Source organism: Lipotes vexillifer, unplaced genomic scaffold, assembly GCF_000442215.2.
Source record: "Lipotes vexillifer unplaced genomic scaffold, Lipotes_vexillifer_v1.1 scaffold671, whole genome shotgun sequence".
Classification (NCBI taxonomy): Eukaryota; Metazoa; Chordata; class Mammalia; order Artiodactyla; family Lipotidae; genus Lipotes; species Lipotes vexillifer.
The window spans coordinates 1,424,481-1,445,699 of NW_006782851.1; the positions used below are offsets into that span (position 1 = coordinate 1,424,481).

The 21,219-nt window shown below is 44.5% G+C and overlaps 1 protein-coding gene across 1 annotated transcript in view; it reads left to right on the forward strand.

Moving 5' to 3' along the window:
- Positions 1–21,219, forward strand: part of TMEM132C (transmembrane protein 132C) — a 369,817-nt gene that overhangs the window by 239,684 nt on the left and 108,914 nt on the right. The window contains exon 5 of the mRNA XM_007455455.1: positions 9,768–9,914. Within this exon, the coding sequence (XP_007455517.1) occupies positions 9,768–9,914 (147 nt within the window). The remainder of the gene's footprint in view (positions 1–9,767; positions 9,915–21,219) is intronic.

Consider the following 21,219-nt stretch of genomic DNA (forward strand, 5'->3'; position numbering starts at 1 on the left):
TTGCGGTACTCGGGCCTCTCACTGTTGTGGCCTCTCCCGTTGCGGAGCACAGGCTCCGGACGCGCAGGCTCAGCGGCCGTGGCTCACGGGCCCAGCCGCCTTGCGGCATGTGGGATCCTCCCGGACCGGGGCATGAACCCGTGTCCCCTGCATCGGCAGGTGGACTCTCAACCACTGCGCCACCAGGGAAGCCCTGTGTGTAGATTTTTTGATGATGGCCATTCTGAGCAGTGTGAGGTGCTACCTCCTTGTAGTTTTGATTTGCATTTCTCTGATGATTAGTGATGTTGAGCAGCCTTTCATGTGTTTGATGGCAATCTGTATATCTTCTTTGGAGAAATGTCTATTTAGGTCTTTGGCCCATTTTTGGATTGGGTTGTTTGATTTTTTGATATTGAGCTGCATGAGCTGCTTGTATATTTTGGAGATTAATCCTTTGTCAGTTGCTTTGTTTGCAAATATTTTCTCCCATTCTGAGGGTTGTCTTTTTGTCTTGTTTATGGTTTCCTTTACTATGCAAAAGCTTTGAAGTTTCATTAGGTCCCATTTGGTTATTTTTGTTTTTATTTCTCTAGGAGGTGGGTCAAAGAGGATTTTCCTGTGATTTATGTCATAGAGTGTTCTGCCTATGTTTTCCTCTAAGAGTTTGATAGTGTCTGGCTTTACATTTAGATCTTTAATCCATTTTGAGTTTATTTTTGTTTATGGTGTGAGGGAGTGTTCTAATTTCATTCTTTTACATGTAGTTGTCCTGTTTTCCCAGCACCACTTATCGAAGAGGCTGTCTTTTCTCCATCATATATTCTTGCCTCCTTTATCAAAGATAAGGGGATCGTATGTGTGTGGGTTTATCTCTGGGCTTTCTATCCTTTTCCATTGATCTATGTTTCTGTTTTTGTGCCAGTACCATACTGTCTTGATTATTGTAGCTTTGTAGTATAGTCTGAAGTCAGGGAGCCTGATTCCTCCAGCTCTGTTTTTCTTTCTCAAGATTGCTTTGGCTATTCAGTGTCTTTTGTGTTTCCATACAAATTTTGAACTTTTTTGTTCTAGTTCTGTGAAAAATGCCATTTGTAGTTTGATAGGGATTGCATTGAATCTGTAGATTGCTTTGGGTAGTATAGTCATTTTCACAATGTTGATTCTTCCAACCCAAGAACATGGTATATTTCTCCATCTGTTTGTATCATCTTTAATTTCTTTCATCAGTGTCTTAGAGTTTTCTGCATACAGGTCTTTTTGTCTCCTTAGGTAGGTTTATTCCTAGGTATTTTATTCTTTTTGTTGCAATGGCAAATAGGAGTGTTTCCTTAATTCCTCTTTCAGATTTTTCATCGTTAGTGTATAGGAATGCAAGAGATTTCTCTGCATTAATTTTGTATACTGCTACTTTACCAAATTCATTGATTAGCTCTAGTAGTTTTCTGGTGGCATCTTTAGGATTCTCTATGTATAGTATCATGTCATCTGCAAACAGTGACAGTTTTACTCCTTCTTTTGCAATTTGGATTTCTTTTATTTCTTTTTCTTCTCTGATTGCTGTGGCTAAAGCTTCCAAAACTATGTTGAATAATCGTGGTGTGAGTGGGCAACCTTGTCTTGTTCCTGATCTTAGTGGAAATGGTTTCAGTGTTTCACTGTTGAGAACGATGTTGGCTGTGGGTTTGTCATACATGGCCTTTATTATATTGAGGTAAGTTCCCTCTGTGCCTACTTTCTGGAGACTTTTTATCGTAAATGGGTGCTGAATTTTGTCAAAAGGTTTTTCTGCATCTATTGAGATTATCATATGGTTTTTATCCTTCAATTTGTTAATATGGTGTATCACATTGATTGATTTGTGTATATTGAAGAATCCTTGCATTGCTGGGATAAACCCCACTTGATCATGGTGTATGATCCTTTTAATGTGCTATTGGATTCTGTTTGCTAGTATTTTGTTGAGGATTTTTGCATCTATGTTCATCAGTGATATTGGCCTGTAGTTTTCTTTCCTTGTGACAACTTTGTCTGGTTTTGGTATCTGGGTGATGGTGGCCTCATAGAATGTGTTTGGGAGTATTCCTCCCTGTGCTATATTTTGGAAGAGTTTGAGAAGGGTAGGTGTTAGCTCTTCTCTAAATATTTGATAGAATTCGCCTGTGAATCCATCTGGTCCTGGACTTTTGTTTGTTGGAAGATTTTTAATCACAGTTTCAATTTCAGTGCTTGTGATTGGTCTGTTTATATTTTCTATTTCTTCCTGGTTCAGTCTTGGAAGGTTGTGCTTTTCTAAGAATGTGTCCATTTCCTCCAGGTTGTCCATTTTATTGGCAGTATAGTTGCTTGTAGTAATCCCTCATGATGCTTTGTATTTCTGCAGTGTCAGTTGTTACTTCTCCTTTTGCATTTCTAATTCTGTTGATTTGAGTCTTCCTTTTTCTCTTGATGAGTCTGGCTTACGGTTTATCATTTTTTTTAATCTTCTCAAAGAGCTAAGTTTTAGTTTTATTGATCTGTGCTATCATTTCCTTCATTTATTTCTGATCTGATCTTTATGATTTCTTTCCTTCTGCTGACTTTGGGGGTTTTTGTTCTTCTTTCTCTAACTGCTTTAGGTGTAAGGTTAGGTTGATTATTTGAGATTTTTCTTGTTTTTTGAGGTAGGATTGTACTGCTATAAACTTCCCTCTAAGACCTGCTTTTGCTGCATCCCATAGGTCTTGGGTCATCGTGTTTTCATTGTCATTTGTTTCTAGGTATTTTTTGATTTCCTCTTTGATTTCTTCAGTGATCTCTTGGTTATTTAGTAGCATATTGTTTAGCCTACATGTGTTTGTATTTTTTACAGTTTTTTCCCTGTAATTGATATCTAGTCTCATAGCATTGTGGTCGGAAAAGATACTTGATACGATTTCAACTTTCTTAAATTTACTGAGGCTTGATTTGTGACCCAAGATATAATCTATCCTGGAGAATGTTCCATGAGCACTTGAGAAGAAAGTGTATTCTGTTGTTTTTGGATGGACTGTCCTATAAATATCAATTAAGTCCATCTTGTTTAATGTGCCATTTAAAGCTTGTTTTTCCTTACTTATTTTCATTTTGGTTGATCTGTCCATTGATGAAAGTGGGGTGTTAAAGTTCCCTACTATTATTGTGTTACTGTTGATTTCCCCTTTTATGGCTGTTAGCATTTGCCTTATGTATTGAGATGCTCCTATGTTGGGTGCATAAATATTTACAATTGTTATATCTTCCTGTTGAATCGATCCCTTGATCATTATGTAGTGTCCTTCTTTGTCTCTTCTAATAGTCTTTATTTGAAAGTCTATTTTGTCTGATATGAGCATTGCTACTCCAGCTTTCTTTGGATTTCCATTTGCATGGAATATCTTTTTCCATCCCCTCACTTTCAGTCTGTATGTGTCCCTAGGTCTGAAGTTGTTCTCTTGTAGACAGCATATAGATGGGTCTTGTTTTTGTATCCATTCAGCCAGTCTATGTCTTTTGGTTGGAGCATTTAATCCATTTACATTTAAGGTAATTATCGATATGTATGTTCCTATTACCAATTTCTTCATTGTTTTGGGTTTGTTATTGTAGGTCTTTTCCTTCTCTTGTGTTTCCTGCAAGGAGAAGTTCCTTTAGCATTTGTTGTAAAGCTGGTTTGGTGGTGCTGAATTCTCTTAGCTTTTGCTTGTCTGTAAAGGTTTTAATTTCTCTGTCAAATCTGAATGAGATCCTTGCTGGATAATCTTGGTTGTAGGTTTTTCTCTTTCATCACTTTAAATATGTCCTGCCACTCCCTTCTGGCTTGCAGAGTTTCTGCTGAAAGATCAGCTGTTAACCTTATGGGGATTCCCTTGTGTGTTATTTGTTGCTTTTCCCTTGCTGCTTTTAATATTTTTTCTTTGTATTTAATTTTTGATGGTTTGATTAATATGTGTCTTGGTGTGTTTTTCCTTGAATTTATCCTATCTGGGACTCTCTGCGCTTCCTGGGCTTGACTATTTCCTTTCCCATATTAGGGAAGTTTTCAATTATAATCTCTTTAAATATTTTCACAGTCCCTTTCTTTTTCTCTTCTTCTGGGACCCCTGTAATTCGAATGTTGGTGCATTTAATGGTGTCCCAGATGTCTCTGAGACTGTCCTCAATTCTTTTCATTCTTTTTTCTTTATTCTGCTCTGCGGTAGTTAGTTCCACTATTTAATCTTCCAGGTCACTTATCCATTCTTCTGCCTCAGTTATTCTGCTATTGATCCCTTCTAGAGAATTTTTAATTTCATTTATTGTGTTGTTCATCATTGTTTGTTTGCTCTTTAGCTCTTCTAGGTCCTTGTTAAACATTTCTTGTATTTTCTCCATTCTATTTCCAAGATTTTGGATCATCTTTACTATCATTATTCTGAATTCTTTTTCAGGTAGAATGCCTATTTCCTTTTCATTTGTTTGGTCTGGTGGGGTTTTTATCTTGCTCCTTCATCTGCTGTGTAGTTCTCTGTCTTGTCATTTTGCTTAATTTACTGTGTTTGGCGTCTCCTTTTCGCAGGCTGCAGGTTCGTAGTTACCGTTGTTTTTGCTGTCTTCCCCCAGTGGGTAAGATTGGTTCAGTGGGTTGTGTAGGCTTACTGGTGGGGTGGACTGGTGCCTGTGTTCTGGTGGATGAGGCTGGATCTTGTCCTTCTGGTGGGCAGGACTGTGTCTGGTGGTGTGTTTGGGGGTGTCTGTGAACTTGTTATGATTTTAGGCAGCCTCTCTACTAATGGGTGGGGTTGTGTTCCTGTCCTGCTAGTTGTTTGTCATGGGGTGTCCACTACTAGAGCTTGCTGGTCGTTGAGTGGATCTGGGTCTTAGCGTTGAGGTGGAGATCTCTGGGAGAGCTCTTGCTGATTGATATTACGTGGGGCCAGGAGGTGTCTGGTGGACCAACGTCCTGAACTCAGCTCTCCCACCTCAGAGGCTCAGGGCTGACACCCGGCTGGAACACCAAGACCCTGTCAGCCACACAGCCAGGTACGTGGGGATTTTCTTGCCTTTGGGGAAGTCTGAGTTCTTTTGCCAGCGTTCAGTAGGAATTCTGTAGGAGTTGTTCCACGCGTAGATATGTTTTTGATGTATTTGTGGTGAGGAAGGTGATCTCCACCATCTTGAATGTCCTCCCCACTGTGTTTTAACACTGACTCTCATTGCAAAACTTCTGGTCCTGGAACCCAAATTACTGCAACAGCTAATTCCTTGAAGTAGATAGGAATATCCATTGACCTCATCAGAGAAAACACCTAATTAAGAGGATCGGCCTTTGAAACTTGTGCCTTCCCCCCATCTCAGAGACTCATCACCCTACCCCACTCAGAGGTGAAACCAGGCCCTGCACCAGTCAACAAGAATCCTCCTATTTTCTTGAACTATGAAGTGTTAAGAACAATTTGTAGCTTCAGTGAAACCTCCAGTCTTGAGCAAAATCCAAATGCAGAAAAACCCAATTTCAAGCAAAGTCACATTTCAGGAGGCAGTTGCTGTGGGCGGTCGGGGTGGAAGGTGTCCCTGCATTAGGACAAAGGGGGGCTTTTGCCTGCTAATGTGTGTTTCATCGTCCCTCAAGCATACTTTGGTCTTCTCCTGGCCAAGGTGGCAAGTATGATTCAGCAAAATCACTTAGCAGATCACTTTAAAATAAGACTTGGAAGAAGCTTCTAGAGAAAAAGTGCTGATAGGCTCTTGCAGCTGATAGGCTCTTGCTGCTCTGGGGTGGCAGCAGGGAGGGCAGGTGATGCTAATTTGGGTACCCTGGGCTTGAAAGGGGGAGATGTGTTTTATCACCGCCTCCCATCTTTGCTAGGCGATGTCTAGCCCGTTAACTATTCACAAGGATTTATTTCCTCCACCCTGTGAGATTAGCAGGGCAGGGCTGTGTGTGTGTGTGTGTGTGTGTGTGTTTGATTTTTTAAGCTATTGCTTTGATAAGATAACTTGCATGGAATTTAAGGAGTCAAATAGTTCTGCAGAGTTTGTTGGTAAAAACTGTATATAACATTTTCAAAGTGACAAAATTACAGTGATAGAGAACAAATCAGTCTGTGGGCACTGAGTGGTAGGCAGGCTTGACTATTAAGTAACATTAGGGAGTGTCTTTATGGTGATGGAATTCTTCTGTGTTCTGACTGTGCTGACAGTTACTCCAGTCTACACATGTGATGTGATTTTATAGAACTGTACACGCCCCCCCCCCAAAAAAGTGCATGTGACAGACATAGAGGACAGACTTGTGGTTGCCGCGGGGGTGGGGGAAGGATGGAGGGGGAGATTGGGATTAGCAGACGTAAGCTTTTTTTTTTTTGCGGTACGCGGGCCTCCCACTGTTCTGGCCTCTCCCGTTACGGAGCACAGTCTCCGGACGCGCGGGCTCAGCGGCCATGGCTCACGGGCCCAGCCGCTCCGCGGCACGTGGGATCTTCCCGGACCGGGGCACAAACCTGCGTCCCCTGCATCGGCAGGCGGACTCCCAACCACTGCACCACCAGGGAAGCCCATAAGCTTTTATATATAGGATGGAAAAACAGGACAACGTCCTACTGTAGAGCACAGGGAACTCTATTCACCAGCCTGTGATAAACCATCATGGAGAATATGAATGTATTCCACATTCATAATGGAAAAGAATGTATATTACACACGTATATACAAAGCATAACTGAATCACTTTGCTGTACAGCAGAAATTCACATTGTAAATCAACTAGACTTCAATAAAATCGATTTTTTAAAAAAAATGCACGTGAAAACAGGTGAAATCTAAACAAGGTCTTAACGAGTTCATAGCATGGTAGCAATGCCAGTTTCCTCGTTTTGACAATGTATGATGATATAAGAGAGCACCACAGGGGGCAGCTTGGGTATATGAGAACTCTGTATTTTGTGCAATGCCAGTTTCCTCGTTTTGACAATGTATGATTTTTGTTCTGATTTATCCCCAGACTCTTTACTGATAATCTAAGCATTCATTCACATCAAATTTATCAGGAAAATTCCAGTTTCCTGAAGACATGTTGCCAGAATTTCTCCATGCTGGCGCTCAGCTGTCATCCAGGACCTCTATTCACCGTGAACCTCCTGTTCGTCTCTGTCATGCATTTTGGATCTTCATTTCCTGGGTCTCATGATTTCTTTCTGTATTTACCCCCACGTTTGATGGAGCACATCTTCAAGTAGTTTTCTGAGCAAGGATGTAGGAAATAAATTTTTGGAGAACTTGCATATCTGGAAACATTTTCTTCATCATTAGGCTGGATATCAAATGCTAGGTTGGAAATCATCTCCCCTCCGGTTTTTGAAGATATTTTTCATCGCCTTCTGGTTCCCAGAGTGCGTGTTGTGCATCTTGAATCCATTCTGATCCCTGATTCTTTCTTCAGTCTGGAAGATTGCAGAATTCACCTCTCTGTACCCAGTGTCCTAAGCTGTATCAGTCCTGTGCCTTGGGGTGGGTCCATGTGTTCATCACGCGGGAGGCCCTGCCAATCTGGACACTCATATCCTTTCATTGGGGGAAATTTCTTGAATTACTTCATTCTCCCTTTGTGTGTTTTTTATATTGTTCAGATGTTGAACCTCAAAGTAATCCATTTCTTTGGGGTTTTTTCTGCTTCCTAGGACAAATGTCCTCAACTCTATCCATCAACCATTCCACTGATTTTCCATTTCTTCTATAATATTTTTAATTTCCAAGGGCTCATTTTTCCCTTTCTGGGTTTTTTAAATAGAAATCTGTTTTTGTTTCATGATTGCAGTATCTTCTCTGATGGCTCTGTGAATGTGAATGATTGTGTATTTTGTTAATTGTGGTCTTTTCTGCATAGGCTCTATTTTGTACAGATTTCTTTTTTCTTCTTTTTTTTTTGCCTATTTTGTTCCCTATGTCATGTAGAAACTTTATCAGTGTCCTAAGATTCTTGATTCTTGTTTGCTCATATTAAAAAAAAAAAAAAAAATGAAGGACTAAAAACCATTCGAAGCTCTGAGCCCGTATACATGGGCCTTGGTGACTACAAGTAACTGAAAAGTAACCTGGCTGGCTGGTTGGACCAGTAACCAGGGTCAGTACCGAATGGTCTAGAATCTGGTATTTCCCTTAGAAGGTGAAGGTCCAGCTTTGGGGACAAAGGCCTAGGAATCTCAACGTTTAGTGTGCGTGATGTCACACAGTGACTCTGTGTTTGTCACGGTATCAAATCTTCATGGCCCCCCAGGCCCAACATGGAGTCTGGCAGTCACCCTGATACAGGGAAAGGGAAGCGTGTGTGCATCTGGCTGCTTCATAAACATACTTTTGGCTAATCCTCCTTATTTTAGCCCTCATGGATTCCAACTTTTACTGGTCCCCCCAGTTCCTGAGATGGGGGGATTCCGTGGTATAAATTCTGCTCGTTCTTAGGTTTTCTCGCGGACGGCTCACGACTTAGTTTGAAAGTTCAGCTGACCCTTTTACCCCCTTGTACATCAGCTTACTGGTGTCCAGATCGTTTACATTTGCTGCATCTTTCTCCCCATCATCACAGGTCTTTAAAAATAGTCCCCTCGACTCTCCTTTAAGTGGGATTTGGGAAAAGAGGATGAGCAGGTATATGTGTTCGATCCTATATTTTTCTCACCAGTTTACTGATGAGAAAACTGAGGTTCAGACAGGCTAAGAGACATAGCTAAAACAACAGTCCTAAGAGGACTGCTTTGCCTTTTTAAAAAGTCCCTGGCTGGGGCTTCCCTGGTGGCGCAGTGGTTGGGAGTCCGCCTGCCGATGCAGGGGACGCGGGTTCGTGCCCCGGTCCGGGAAGATCCCATGTGCCGCGGAGAGGCTGGGCCCGTGAGCCATGGCCGCTGAGCCTGCGCGTCCGGAGCCTGTGCTCTGCAACGGGAGAGGCCACAACGGTGAGAGGCCCGTGTACAAAAAAAAAAAAAAGAAAAAAAAAGTCCCTGGCTGAGCTTGTTCCCAGAGGAGACCCAGCAAGTCACGTGCAGCAGGTTGGGGACCTGCCTGCACTGATAAAACCATAACTAACATTTATTAAGTGCATGTTGTATACTCGACAGCGTTCCAATCTCTTTATATGTGTTAATACACTTCATCATCACAACAGCTTTATACTGGGGGTTACCATTATCATGTCCATTTACAGGGGAGAAAAGTGAGGCCCAGAGAGGTTATTATTTGCCCAAAGTCACACAGCTACAAAGTGGAGAAAGCAGTGTGTGAACCTCCACCAGGGTTTCTGAACCTGGGCATTTGGGGCACTTTGGGCTGGGTAAGTCTGTGCTGGGGAAGGGAGGGCTGTTCTGTGCATCGGGAGGCTGCTTAGCTGCATCCCGGGGTGCCAGCACTCTCCCTACGGTTGAGACAACCTAAAATGTCTCCAGACATCACCACGTGTCCCCGCAGGACACAGTCGCCCCTGACTGAGAATGACTGGCCTGGGCAGGCTGGCTTTTCTCCTGACCCCCCAGCTGAGTTACTTCTTGCTTTGGGGACTGCCTGAGGCCGCTTTACCTCACCCTCAGACCTGAACAGCAAGTTCCGTGATTCCTGGGTCTGTGGGTAGATCCCCCTCTCACTCCAGTCGCCAATTCCCCGGCATTCTCCGCCTCTGAGGCCCCTCGTCTGACTGTGCCGCCGGATATGAAAAAAGCAGAAAAATGAAAAAGCAACGCGGGCAGCTTAGCGGTGGCTGGGCGCATTTGGAAAGGCCGAGGCAGTAACCTCTTAGCTCTTTCTTGCTCTCTTCGTCCCCGCAGAGCCAAGGTGAAGAAGGGAGTGAACATCTTGAGCACGCGGACCAGCGAGCCTCGCCAGTGGGACATCAAGCCGGAGCTGGGCAACGGCGGCAAGCACGCCACGGCCGCCCTGGTGTGCCAGCGCCTGGCGCCCGGCGCGCGCAACAGGTAAGCGCGGGGACCCCTCCCTCCGCGTCGGTGACCCGGGGTCCCATGACCCGGTCTCCGCCTAAGATCCCTGCCTTAGACTCACAGTAACCACTGCTTAGCGGAACTGTTACACCTTGGCTTGGAAATCTGGAGACACTTACATCACCTGTTGTACCTTCTGGCATCTCTGGCGGGAAGGGCAGGGCCCTGATTCTGCGGGTCTGTTGTTTGGGTTTGGGAGCAGAAATTAGTTTGCACGGTCTGTTGTGCTTTGCGGAGGCTTATTCATTCTCCCTTGTCCTCGAGGCTGTGTCATCTCGCGTTGCCCTGCCGACGCCCTTGCTTATCAGAGGCTGCTTTCTTACAGAGTGTCTGTCCTTTGCGCAAAGGATGTGATATTGTGATTTAAACTAAGAAATACATATTTGGTCTTCGTCCCTGTTCCTGGCATAGAGCTCTGAGAACCCTTGCAATTTCCCAGAATGAGAGCGTAAAGCTGTCTTCTGTTCACGTTAATAAGGTTACTTTTGGAAAGCCTCCTAGGTCACCTTAAGATGCGGGTTGCAGGGTACCAACCATGTGATTGGAGGAGGGTTGGACCTTTCAGTCCCACCCCTGACCTCCGTGTTCGAGAGGGAGACGAGATTGAGTTCAATAGCCAATGGCCAATGAGTTAATCAACGGTGCCCATTTAATGAAGCCTCCGAAAGAACTCGAAAATACTGGCTTTGGAGAGCTTCCGCGCTGGTGATGGCGTGGAGATTTGGGGAGAGTGGCGCCTGGAGAGGTCATGGAAGCTCCGCAGGCTTTCACCATGCCTTACCCTGTGCATCTCTGTCACCGGCTGTTCCTGAGTTATACCTTTCATGATAACCAGTAACCTGGTGAGTCAAATGTTTCTCTGAGTTCTGTGAGTCACTCCAGCAAATTAATGGAACCCAAGGAGGGGGTCATGGTAGCCTCTAATCTTTAGCCCAAGGGTCAGAAGCACAGGGGACAACCTGGACTTGCGATTGGCATCTGAAGGTGGGGACAGTCTCGTGGGACTGAGCCCTTGACCTGTGGGATCGGACACGATCTCCAGGTAGGTAGTGTCAGGACTGAGGTGAAGTGTAGACACCAGCTGGTGTCAGAGTGTTACTTGATGGTGTTAGAAAAAGGACACACATGAGAATTGGTGTCAGAATCATAAAGGATTAGACTCAGTCTTCAGTCAGGAGGACTTTAAAGACAGGAGGTGACAGTCAGTGGCAGTGATGCATAAGGATGGTATGTGAGGGTCTAGACAGACATTCTGGGTTATTACTTAACATAATTGCTTTCTGTGTATACAAGCAACACATACCCATTTTAGAATATTTGTGAAAACAACTATATGAGGACAAAACTTAAACAATATATCAATATCCCTTCTACCGAAGGATAACCCACTGCTAACGTTGATTCGTTTTCTTCCCATGTTTAATGCATAGATAACATCTGTGTATAGTAAACGTGTAGTAGATTCACTTATTTTACAAATTTGGTATCATAATATATATCCAGATTCTTAAGATAATTTCACTTATCTTGGTAACATCTTCCTTTGACATTAAATATTCCTCAGAAATATTTTAAGATTCCATCACATAGATTTAACATTCCATAAATAACCATATCCACAGTTTGGGCTATTTGTTTCCAAGTTTTATTTTCATAGATAATGCAGCAGCAAACGACCTTTCACATGAATTTTGTCCACTTCTCTTTTTGCTCGAGGTGGCTTCTTAGAATCAAAAAGTTAGATCATTTTTTAGGGCTCTTGATACAGTCTGTCAGTGTATTTTCCTGAAGGGATTAGCGCTAAAGGAAGAAACATCCGCTTCCATTACCGGATGTATTTTCTTAAGTGAACTCTTCAAGCCTGCCCAGAAAAACTCTACAAATAATCCACTGCATTTAGAAACACCCAGTTCTTTCGGGACTTCCCTTGTGGTGCAGTGGTTAAGAACCCGCCTGCCAATGCAGGGGGCACGGGTTCGATCCCTGGTCGGGAAGGTCCCACGTGCCGTGGAACAACTAAGCCCGTGCGCCACAACTACTCAGCCTGCGCTCTAGAGCCCGCGAGCCACAACTGCTGAGCCCTCGTGCCACAGCTACTGAAGCCTGCACGCCTAGAGCCCGTGCTCCGCCACAAGAGAAGCCACCGCAATGAGAAGCCTGCCCACAGCAACGAAGACCCAACGCAGCCAAAACGAACTAAATAAATAAATTTATAGAAACACCCAGTTCATTTATCTGTAAGACCCTTTCCTCAGTCCTGCCTTCCGTGTGTAGCCAGCAAACACATCTGGTGTCCTGAACAGCTTCCTGGATCAAACACCAACCTTCACCATCATGACCCCAAGAAGGATTGTTAGTACATCTGAGGGGTGAGTGTTGGGCGTTTCACCATGTGAAAACGCAGCTAGAAAGAAATGCGTGCATGGGTCCCTTGCTCTAAGCACGAGATCAGAGGTCAACTTAAATCTCCTGAATCAAATGCACATAAAATCTAATTAACCCACAAGATTAGCATTGATTATGCAAGTTAAAGGGAACGTGTTCATTAACAGGCAGTGGATTTGTGTGTGTAAATAGTGCTTTATGTCACAGTCAGAAGGAGTCTGAAAGCAAGGGAGATAAGCTTTGCTGTACGGGAGCAGGTTCTGAAGAGTCCTGGTGGCAACCCTGTGTGTTCTGATCTTCTGGGAATTTGATCGGTGTGTTTGCGGAGATCGTAAACATCACGCATGATTTTCCACTGTCAGCCGCGCTGGATGTCACAGTAGTGGGAACTGTGGTTTAAAATCAGCGTTTCCTTCCTTCTGAATTCTAGAGGTTTTTTTTACTGCTTTGAGTTAGACTGGCCACAGGCTGGGTGGTTGTGAGGGCCTGGAATTCCCTGCGTCCTCCCAGGTTTCTTAACATGATGTCTTAGAAGGTAATTGTTGCCTTTGCAGAAGAGCCGCCATGTCAGGACTGGGGCCAGGGCTGTGCTGAAGCCATCCGGTGCCAGCTCGTGAGAGCGGATTGGATTGCTCCAGTCTCCTCCCAGCTCTCTCATGCGGCGACCAGCAGTATTTACACCATGGAAATTGGCAAACATCACAAACCAGGACTTTTTGCCATTGTTGGAAGGCCTATTTACCAGCACACAACGGATGGAGGTCCCCGCTCACTCACTTCCTCAGCTGGACTTTCAGAAAACATTGCTTGGTTCACGTAAGTCTGAGGTGCTATGCTCCGTGCCAGGTCGATACCCACTGAGTCAGGTCCACACCCTGTCTTCAAGGAAGCTAAAGTCTGTAGAGCACGTAGGAACAGACTGACCGCAGCTCAAATAAGGGCTTTCGATGACATGGAAGGTGCAAACTTCACAGGGATGTGAGGGCTTACTTCCCTCTGCCTGGAGAGCGCAGGCCAAGAGTATTTGTTATCTAGTGTTTTGTAAGAAAACACCCCAAAACTGAGACGTTTGTTTGTTTGTTTGTTTGTTTGTATTGATTTATTTATTTAAAGAGCATCATTTTTTAAATTATTTATTTATTTATTTTCGCTGCGCCTGGTCTTAGTTGCAGCCTGCGGGATCTTTGTGGCAGCATGTGAACTCTCAGTTACGGCATACGGGATCTAGCTCCCCGACCAGGGATCGAACCCACCCGGGAGCGTGGAGTCTTACCCACTGGACCAGCAGGGAAGTCCTCAAAACTTAGACATTTAAAACAACACATTTGGGCTTCCCTGGTGGCGCAGTGGTTGAGAGTCCACCTGCCGATGCAGGGAACGCGGGTTCGTGCCCCGGTCCGGGAGGATCCCACGTGCCGCGGAGCGGCTGGGCCCGTGAGCCATGGCCGCTGAGCCTGCGCGTCCGGAGCCTGTGCTCCGCAACGGGAGAGGCCACAACAGTGAGAGGTCCACGTACCGCAAAAAAACAAAAACAAAAACAAAAACAAAAAACACGTTTATTGTCTCATAGTTTCAGCGGGTTAGAGATCCAGGCACATCTTATCCGGGTCCTCTTCTTGAGGGTATCTCACTAGGCTGCAGTCAGGGTGTCAGCCAAGTTCAGTGGTTTCTCATCTGAAGGCTCAACTCGGGAAGGAACCACTCCCAAGCTCACGAGCTTGTTGGCAGGATTCAGGTCCTCAAGGATAGCTGGACGGAGGGTCTCGGTGTCCTTCCCCTTGCCAGGCGACCCTCTCCATCAGGACAAGCACGTGAGATGGTCCAGGGAGAAAGAGAACACCAGCAAACAGAAGCCATAGCATTTATAACCTCATCTCGCATGTGGCATCCGAACACATTTGCTGTGTTCTACTCGTTAGATGTCTGGGCCCCATTCAAGGGGAGGTGATTACACGGGGCGGGGGAGTGGGGGGGGGTTGGGAACCAGGAGATGAGGATGATTGAGAGTCATCTCACACTGCCTGCCTCGCCTTGCCTGCTCTTCATGCTGGAGAGGGCTTCCTATAGCTCTTGTCGCTGAACTCTCCTGGAAGGACAGGAGGAAAGAATTGAATATGTAGAAACAGAGGATGATGGCGTTGCAGGCACAGGAGGAAGACGGCAAATGCTTAGATGTGTGTGAAATCAGGAGAACTTGTGCAGAGGAGGGTGAGTGATGGTCCTGGGGCTGGAAGTGACACGAAAAGGAGTTTCAGGGGTTAGTCTGGAAAGGTAGGCTGGGCCATCTGATGGAGGGACATGAATTACAGACCCATGGTTTAAACTGGCAATTCCTTCACTGTTTATCACCTATCCTAATCTTCCAATCGACTTGCCTTTTTTATTTTACTGAAACCAGTTGATTAAAAGGGAAATTTTACGGTTCTACCCATATTAGGGGTGTTCTTAGATGCTCCTAAAAATGATGGCCCTGACTTATTTAAGCAGAAGAGAGATTTATCCAAAGGATATTGCCGGAAACGTTGTACAATCAGCTTGGAAAATGGACGACAGCAGGGGAATCTCAGTAATAGCTGGGAACTTGCCCCAAATCATATCTCATCATGTACCACTCGGACCACTACTCACTTAAGAGTTTTCTTTAAATCACCTTTTTATTGCCCTGGCTTTTAAAAATTCTCCTTCGTCTTTAGTAATAATAACCTTGAAATTATACATTTAAGGTACTTTTATTATATGTACATTATAATAAGTACAAAACTATAAGAATTGTTTAAAATAATTTCCCTGGGTGACTAGAACAGGGACATAATATATGCATAGTCTTATAATAGGAAATACAGCCAAAGAATCACCCGGTGTGGTGGTCACTGCCCTGCCCAGGTTCCTCTTGAAACCCTTACACTGCTTCTGTGCGCCTATGTGGGTGTATCAGTCAGCTAGAGCTGCTGTAACAAAATGCCACACACTGGGTGGCTTATACAACACACATTTCTCTTTTCACCATTCTGGAGACCAGAAGTCCAAGATCAAAGTACCGTTAGCGTTGGTTTCTGGTGAGACCTCTCTTCCTGGCCTTTTTGCTGTGTCCTTACATGGCCTTCCCTCTGTGTGTCCATTCGGAAAGAGAGAGAGAGCTCAGGTGTTTCTTCCTCTTCTTATAGGGACACCAGTCTTATCAGACTAGGACCCCACCCTTAGGACTCCATTTAGCCTTAATTGTATTTTTAAAGCCCTGTTGCTAAATACAGTCACACTGTGGGCTAGGGCTTTCACATATGATTTTTGCAGTCGGGGGACACAATTCTGCCCTTAATGGTAGCCTTGCTTTAAGATCCTGCACCTGTATCCTTCAGAGCAGTACCCGGGGCTTCTGGGGCCCTTTTGCCTACTCTTGAAGATTTCTGGAAAAGCCTGGGAGTTTTCGTCTTCCTGGGGCAGCCCTTGCAAATGATGGATGAACGTGGAGCATGAAAGCCCAGATCCCTCTCTGGGGCACATGGCTGTGAATTGTAACTGATACCTGGAGCTTCCACGGGAGCAGAACAAGGCTGGGACTTTTTCTGAAATCATACCTTTTCCTTACATGAACTGTTTCCCTCTCCCTTACCAGTTTTTTCTGGAAGAACTTCCCTTATCCATCACTTACAAGTGAATCCTCATCTTAGGGTCTGCTTCTAACAAACCCAACTTGAGATTCTCAGAAACATAAGGGCCCCTGCTTCCTTCCCTGGTGAAACAGCCTCTTCTGTGTACAATTGGGAGAGGGAAGACCATCCTTCAAGGCAGCTGTTTCCATGGAGCATTTTCCCCCTGTGGCCCAGCACCTCTGAAAGAGGAGCCACGTCTGTAAACCCTCAGATCCAGGAAGAGACGTTGCACCTGGTCCACACACACACCCAACTGTGCTGCATTTAGTTTCCACCGCGCTAGAGTAATGTTGTAGCAGTGTGAGCAGCTCGGCAACCACACAGAATCAACTCACAACCTACTAGATGGTGCTTTACCTTCTGGGTTGTGAGGCCAAGGGAGCAATTAATATCCTGTCCAAACCCCATGAGTTTAAGTGAATCAAGCAGCAAGCAGATGCCTCTGTGGCAGCAGACAAAGAAGATGAAGGCTGTGGCTGGCGCGTCGGAGCACAGGAACACGTTTTGTGGTCCCCTGAGTGTACGTTCCTTGGGATTCCACCTTCTGAATCTTTTTCAAACCTGGGATCTGGGCTAGTCTGAGCATCTGGGGATCAAGAATTTCATAAAGCCTGGGAAGTGAGCCCAACATCGAGGGAGGGCACAGCCTACCCAGGGCTCCCCTCGACCCCAGGCTTGCACCTTTATCTAATCCACACTTTCGCCCTAAGCTTTCCCTGGGTCTTACTCTCCCAAGTTCATTCCTTTAGGAGAAATGCCAAAAATTGGGGTTTTCTTTAAACTATGGGCATTCTTTTTTTCAGTTTTTATTTTAGTTACTTATTTTTTTTGAAGTCTAGTTGATTTACAATGTTGTGTTAATTCCTTCTGTGCAGCAAAGGGATTCAGTCATATATATACACATTCTTTTTCATATTCTTTTCCATTATGGTTTATCACAGGTTATTAAATATAGTTCCCAGTGTTGTATAGTAGGACCTTGTTGTTTATCCATTCTCTATAGAATAGCTTACATCTGCTAGCCTCAACCTCCCACTCCACCACTCCCCCACCGCCCCTCCCCCTTGGCAACCACAAGTCTGTTCTCTATGTCTGTGAATCTGTTTCTGTTTCACAGGTAAGTTCATTGTGTCGTATTTTAGGGTCCACATATAAGTGCCATCATATGGTATTTGTCTTTCTCTGTCTGACTTACTTCACTTAGTATGGTAACCTCTAGGTCAGTCCATGTTGCTGCAGGTGGCATTGTTTCATTCTTTTTAATGGCTGTATAGTATTCTATTGTATATATGTACCACATCTCCTTTATCCATTCATCTGTCGATGGGCATTTAGGTTGCTTCCATATCTTGGCTCTTGTGAATAGTGCTGCTATGAACACTGGGGTGCATGTATCTTTTTGAATTAGAGTTTTGTCAGGGTATATGCCCAGGAGTGGGATTGCTGGATCATATGGTAGCTCTATTTTTAGTTTTCTGAGGAACCTCCATACTGTTCTCGATAGTGGCTGCACCAACTTACATTCTCACCAACAGCGTAGAGGGTTCCCTTTTCTCCACACCCTCTCCAGTGTTTGTTATTTGTAGACTTTTTGATGATGGCCATTCTAACAGGTGTGAGGTGGGACCTCATTGTGGTTTTGATTTGCTGCATTTCTCTGATGATTAGTGATGTTGAGCATCTTTTCACGTGCCTGTCGATGGGCATTCTTGGAAGTTAACAGGGAACTCCATGCTGGCGATGCAGCCTCCAGGGTTCTGAGCAGGACTCACTCCCCACTGAGGGTCACTGCGTGCCATCTGCAGGCCTCCCGACCTGGCCGCGCACGCCTGTGCTGTTATCTCCTGAACGCCTGTATTTAAATGGGTTCACTTGTGCATTTTAAAAGTTCCATATTAGGTTTTATTTTTAAAACACTAGCTTTCGGCGGGACTGTATCTCTCTGGGGAAGCAAACATAGTATCTCAAATACAGAAACTTAAATAACAGTAATATTCTGTATGTTTCATAGCGCTTGACAACATGCAGAATAATACTCCGTGTATTTCGTAGTTCCTGGCAGCTTACAAAATGCTTTGTGTATATTATTTCAGTAACTCCTCTCCATGGTTTCCTGAACTGAGAGTCACACTGTTGGGCAGATAAAGAAAAGAAGTGAAGACATTCCGAGGCAGAAAGCATCCACCTGAATATTTGTGCAAATGCTTTTTTTTTTTTTTTACAATGTTACCTTCTAAAATAAACTTCATGTCTATAAATACATAGGAAAAGCTCCTATTCACTGCATGAACTAAAGGCGAGCATAAACAAATACAATTTAAATGAACAAATACTATATTGATGGCTAGCTGGCTGGTGTTACCAGCAGAAGGCTCTGCGCTGGACCTTGGGGTTAGAAAGGGATTAGCAAATACCCGGGAGGTGTTAAAGATACACTAGCCCCAAACGGAGACTTTCTTTTTGTTCCTCCTTATTTTTTCTTCCTTATCTTTTTATTAACCTTATTTTCTTCAATGCCCCTATGTCACCTTTATAATCATAAAAAATGTATTAAAAAACACATTTTAAACCCACATTCCATACCTTGTGTAGCTATTACCGTTATTATACATATAAATACTTTTATATAGTTGGGATCAGCCTGTGATAGATCCCCTTTTGTAACTTAACATTTGCCAAAGCCCTTTGCCTGCCCCAAACTTAGTTTGTTCATTAGCTGCCTAACAACTTATTAAGTAAAAAAAACCCTTAATTTATTTTGAGAGCCCCCTGTTGTAGGGCATCTGGGTGGTCTGTTCCTAACATTTTCGTGTAAATAAATCAGCGGTGCACATTTCCATGGCTGTATGGTCCCTCCCCACCCCCCCTGCAGGGGGTCTCGATGCTGCAGGTGAGATGTGCAAATCTTAAGTTACAGGTGTGTGTGGTCAGCTGCAAGCTGAGAGGCTGCCCACACAGCAGAGCTCAAGCAGGGCATCCTCACAGGAATCGGACTATTTCACCAGGGGCTGCAGACACAAGGAGCCAGACAGCTAGTCCTGCATGCCGGGAGAGGTAGGTGGAGAGCAGGTCAGACTGCACCCACTTAGGGGGGACGCTGGAACCTTCCCAGGTGAGGACGCAGGCCCCGTGTTGCCCGATCTCTGGATTTTTTTAGAACAGCTGAAAATCCAGACTGTCGTAGAAAAATCTCCCGATTTTTAAACATTTGCTCAGATTTTTTAAACCACAGTGTAGATCAGCCAAAAGGAATATTGTTCAGGAAAACAGTCCATCAGCGAATGAACTGTGCAAAAGTGGCCGGTTTGAACCGGTTGCACATTCCTTTGGGTGAAATCATACCTGTTTTCTTTAGGGGGTTAATTGCCTGTATCTTCAAGGCATCAAATCGGCAGCAAAATAGCCTTTCTGGGCCTAGACTGTGTGTCTCTTTTAGAGGGATTTATAAGTGAGGCGAGGCCTTTCAGAGATTCGGCTCACCTTCACTGTCACCACATACCTGTGACGCCTTCTAAACAGATCAAGTGTCATGACACTGCTGTGCTTCCAGCACGTGTTGTAAACTCTCCTTGTTCCTCCTGTACCTTATCCGTGATCATGCTCGGCTTTCATCGAGCATCAGCCCTACCAGGAAACCTGCCTGGGGCGTGGTGTTCCCTCCTTCCCTCCTTCCCAGCTTCTAGTGTAGTGGTAGGTCAGCCAGCATCCTCCAGCCAGCCGGTCTAGACGGAAGACATCCTCTGAGTCCTTGCACTTCCGTAGAAAAGCCAAATGGTACTCATCTCCCTCTTCCCTCTACTCAGGACAGCAGCCACCGCCACAGCTCCGAAGCCCCTCAGTCAGTACGCTTAAGGCATGCTCTGCTGCAGAGGAGACCAGGTCAGTCCGGCAGCTCATAAAAGGAGAAGGGCTTTTCCAAAAGCGAAGACCATTGAACGCGGAGAATAAGATGCCCATTAGTATTCATTTTAGCAGCCTCGATCGCAGACCTTATATTCACAGCTCTACTCAGCTGTTTGTTTTTCGGAGAATTCTGGAACACGAGTGTGCTCAGAGCTACTGAGTGTAAACCGTTTCAGCAGAGCTTCTGGGAATGGTCCACAAAGATAATCTGCTGTTCCCTGAAGGAAATTGCCCAGACTGAGCTCTTTCTTTAAGAGCTGTTTGAAGATGGCACAGAAAATCTGCCAGACAAACGCCCACGAATGAAAACCTCCCCATAGATGGGGTAAAGGGTGCACTTCAGGTCCCTAAAGGGAGAAGTCTAAAGCGTCCCCACTCAGCCCACCCTGAACTCACAGCAGACTCAGGTCAATATCTGCAGCAGAGAATTTATTGATATACACACTGTGTGTGTTCTCCATAAAATGTTTGTTTTCCTCCCGCTTTCAGCTGTGACGAAGGTTAAAGCCCTAGATGGTTGAGGTTATTGGTGTTTCCTGTGATTTATAGGAGCTAAACTCTCCCAAGGGAATTTGCTGGAAGCCCCTGGGAGTTGCGGGGGGGGGGGAACAGGTAGGGGATAGGCTTTGAAGCAGCCTGAGAGATGAAGAGATTTTCCTTGGAGACCCAAGAGCTGGTTCTGTCATCAAAACTTGGTCTGACGTCTGAAATGGCCATTGGGTTTCTCCGTTGCTTGGTGCTGTTTAAAAGTAGAGCATCAACCATAATTAAGTGGAGTTAAGTCAGACAGAAAAAGAGAAATATCGTATGATACCACTTATATGTGGAATCTAAAACAATGATCCAGTGAATTCACAAAACGGGAATAGACTCACAGACACATACAAAACAAACTTAGGGTTACCGAAGGGGAAAGAGGGGGAGGGATAAATTGGGAATTTGGGATTAACAGATACACACGACTATATATAAAATAGATAAGCAACAAGGCCCTACTATATAGCACAGGGAAATACACTCAATAGCTTGCAATAGCCTATAAGGGAAACGAATCGAAAAGAATATATATGTATATGTGCGTATATATATATATTATATATATATGTATGTATATGTATAACTGAATCACTTTGCTGTACAGCAGAAACTAACACAACATTGTGAATCAACTATACGTCAATTAAAAAAAATTTAATTAAAAAAAAAGTAGAGCATCCATGGTTTATCATCCCATCGAGGCTGCCGACAAGGAAAGCCATCAGCTCTCCAAGGGAAGGCGGCATACTTGCACAGAGAAGGGATGGCTGCTGGGGTCAAAACCAGTGCCTAGGACGAGGCACCTG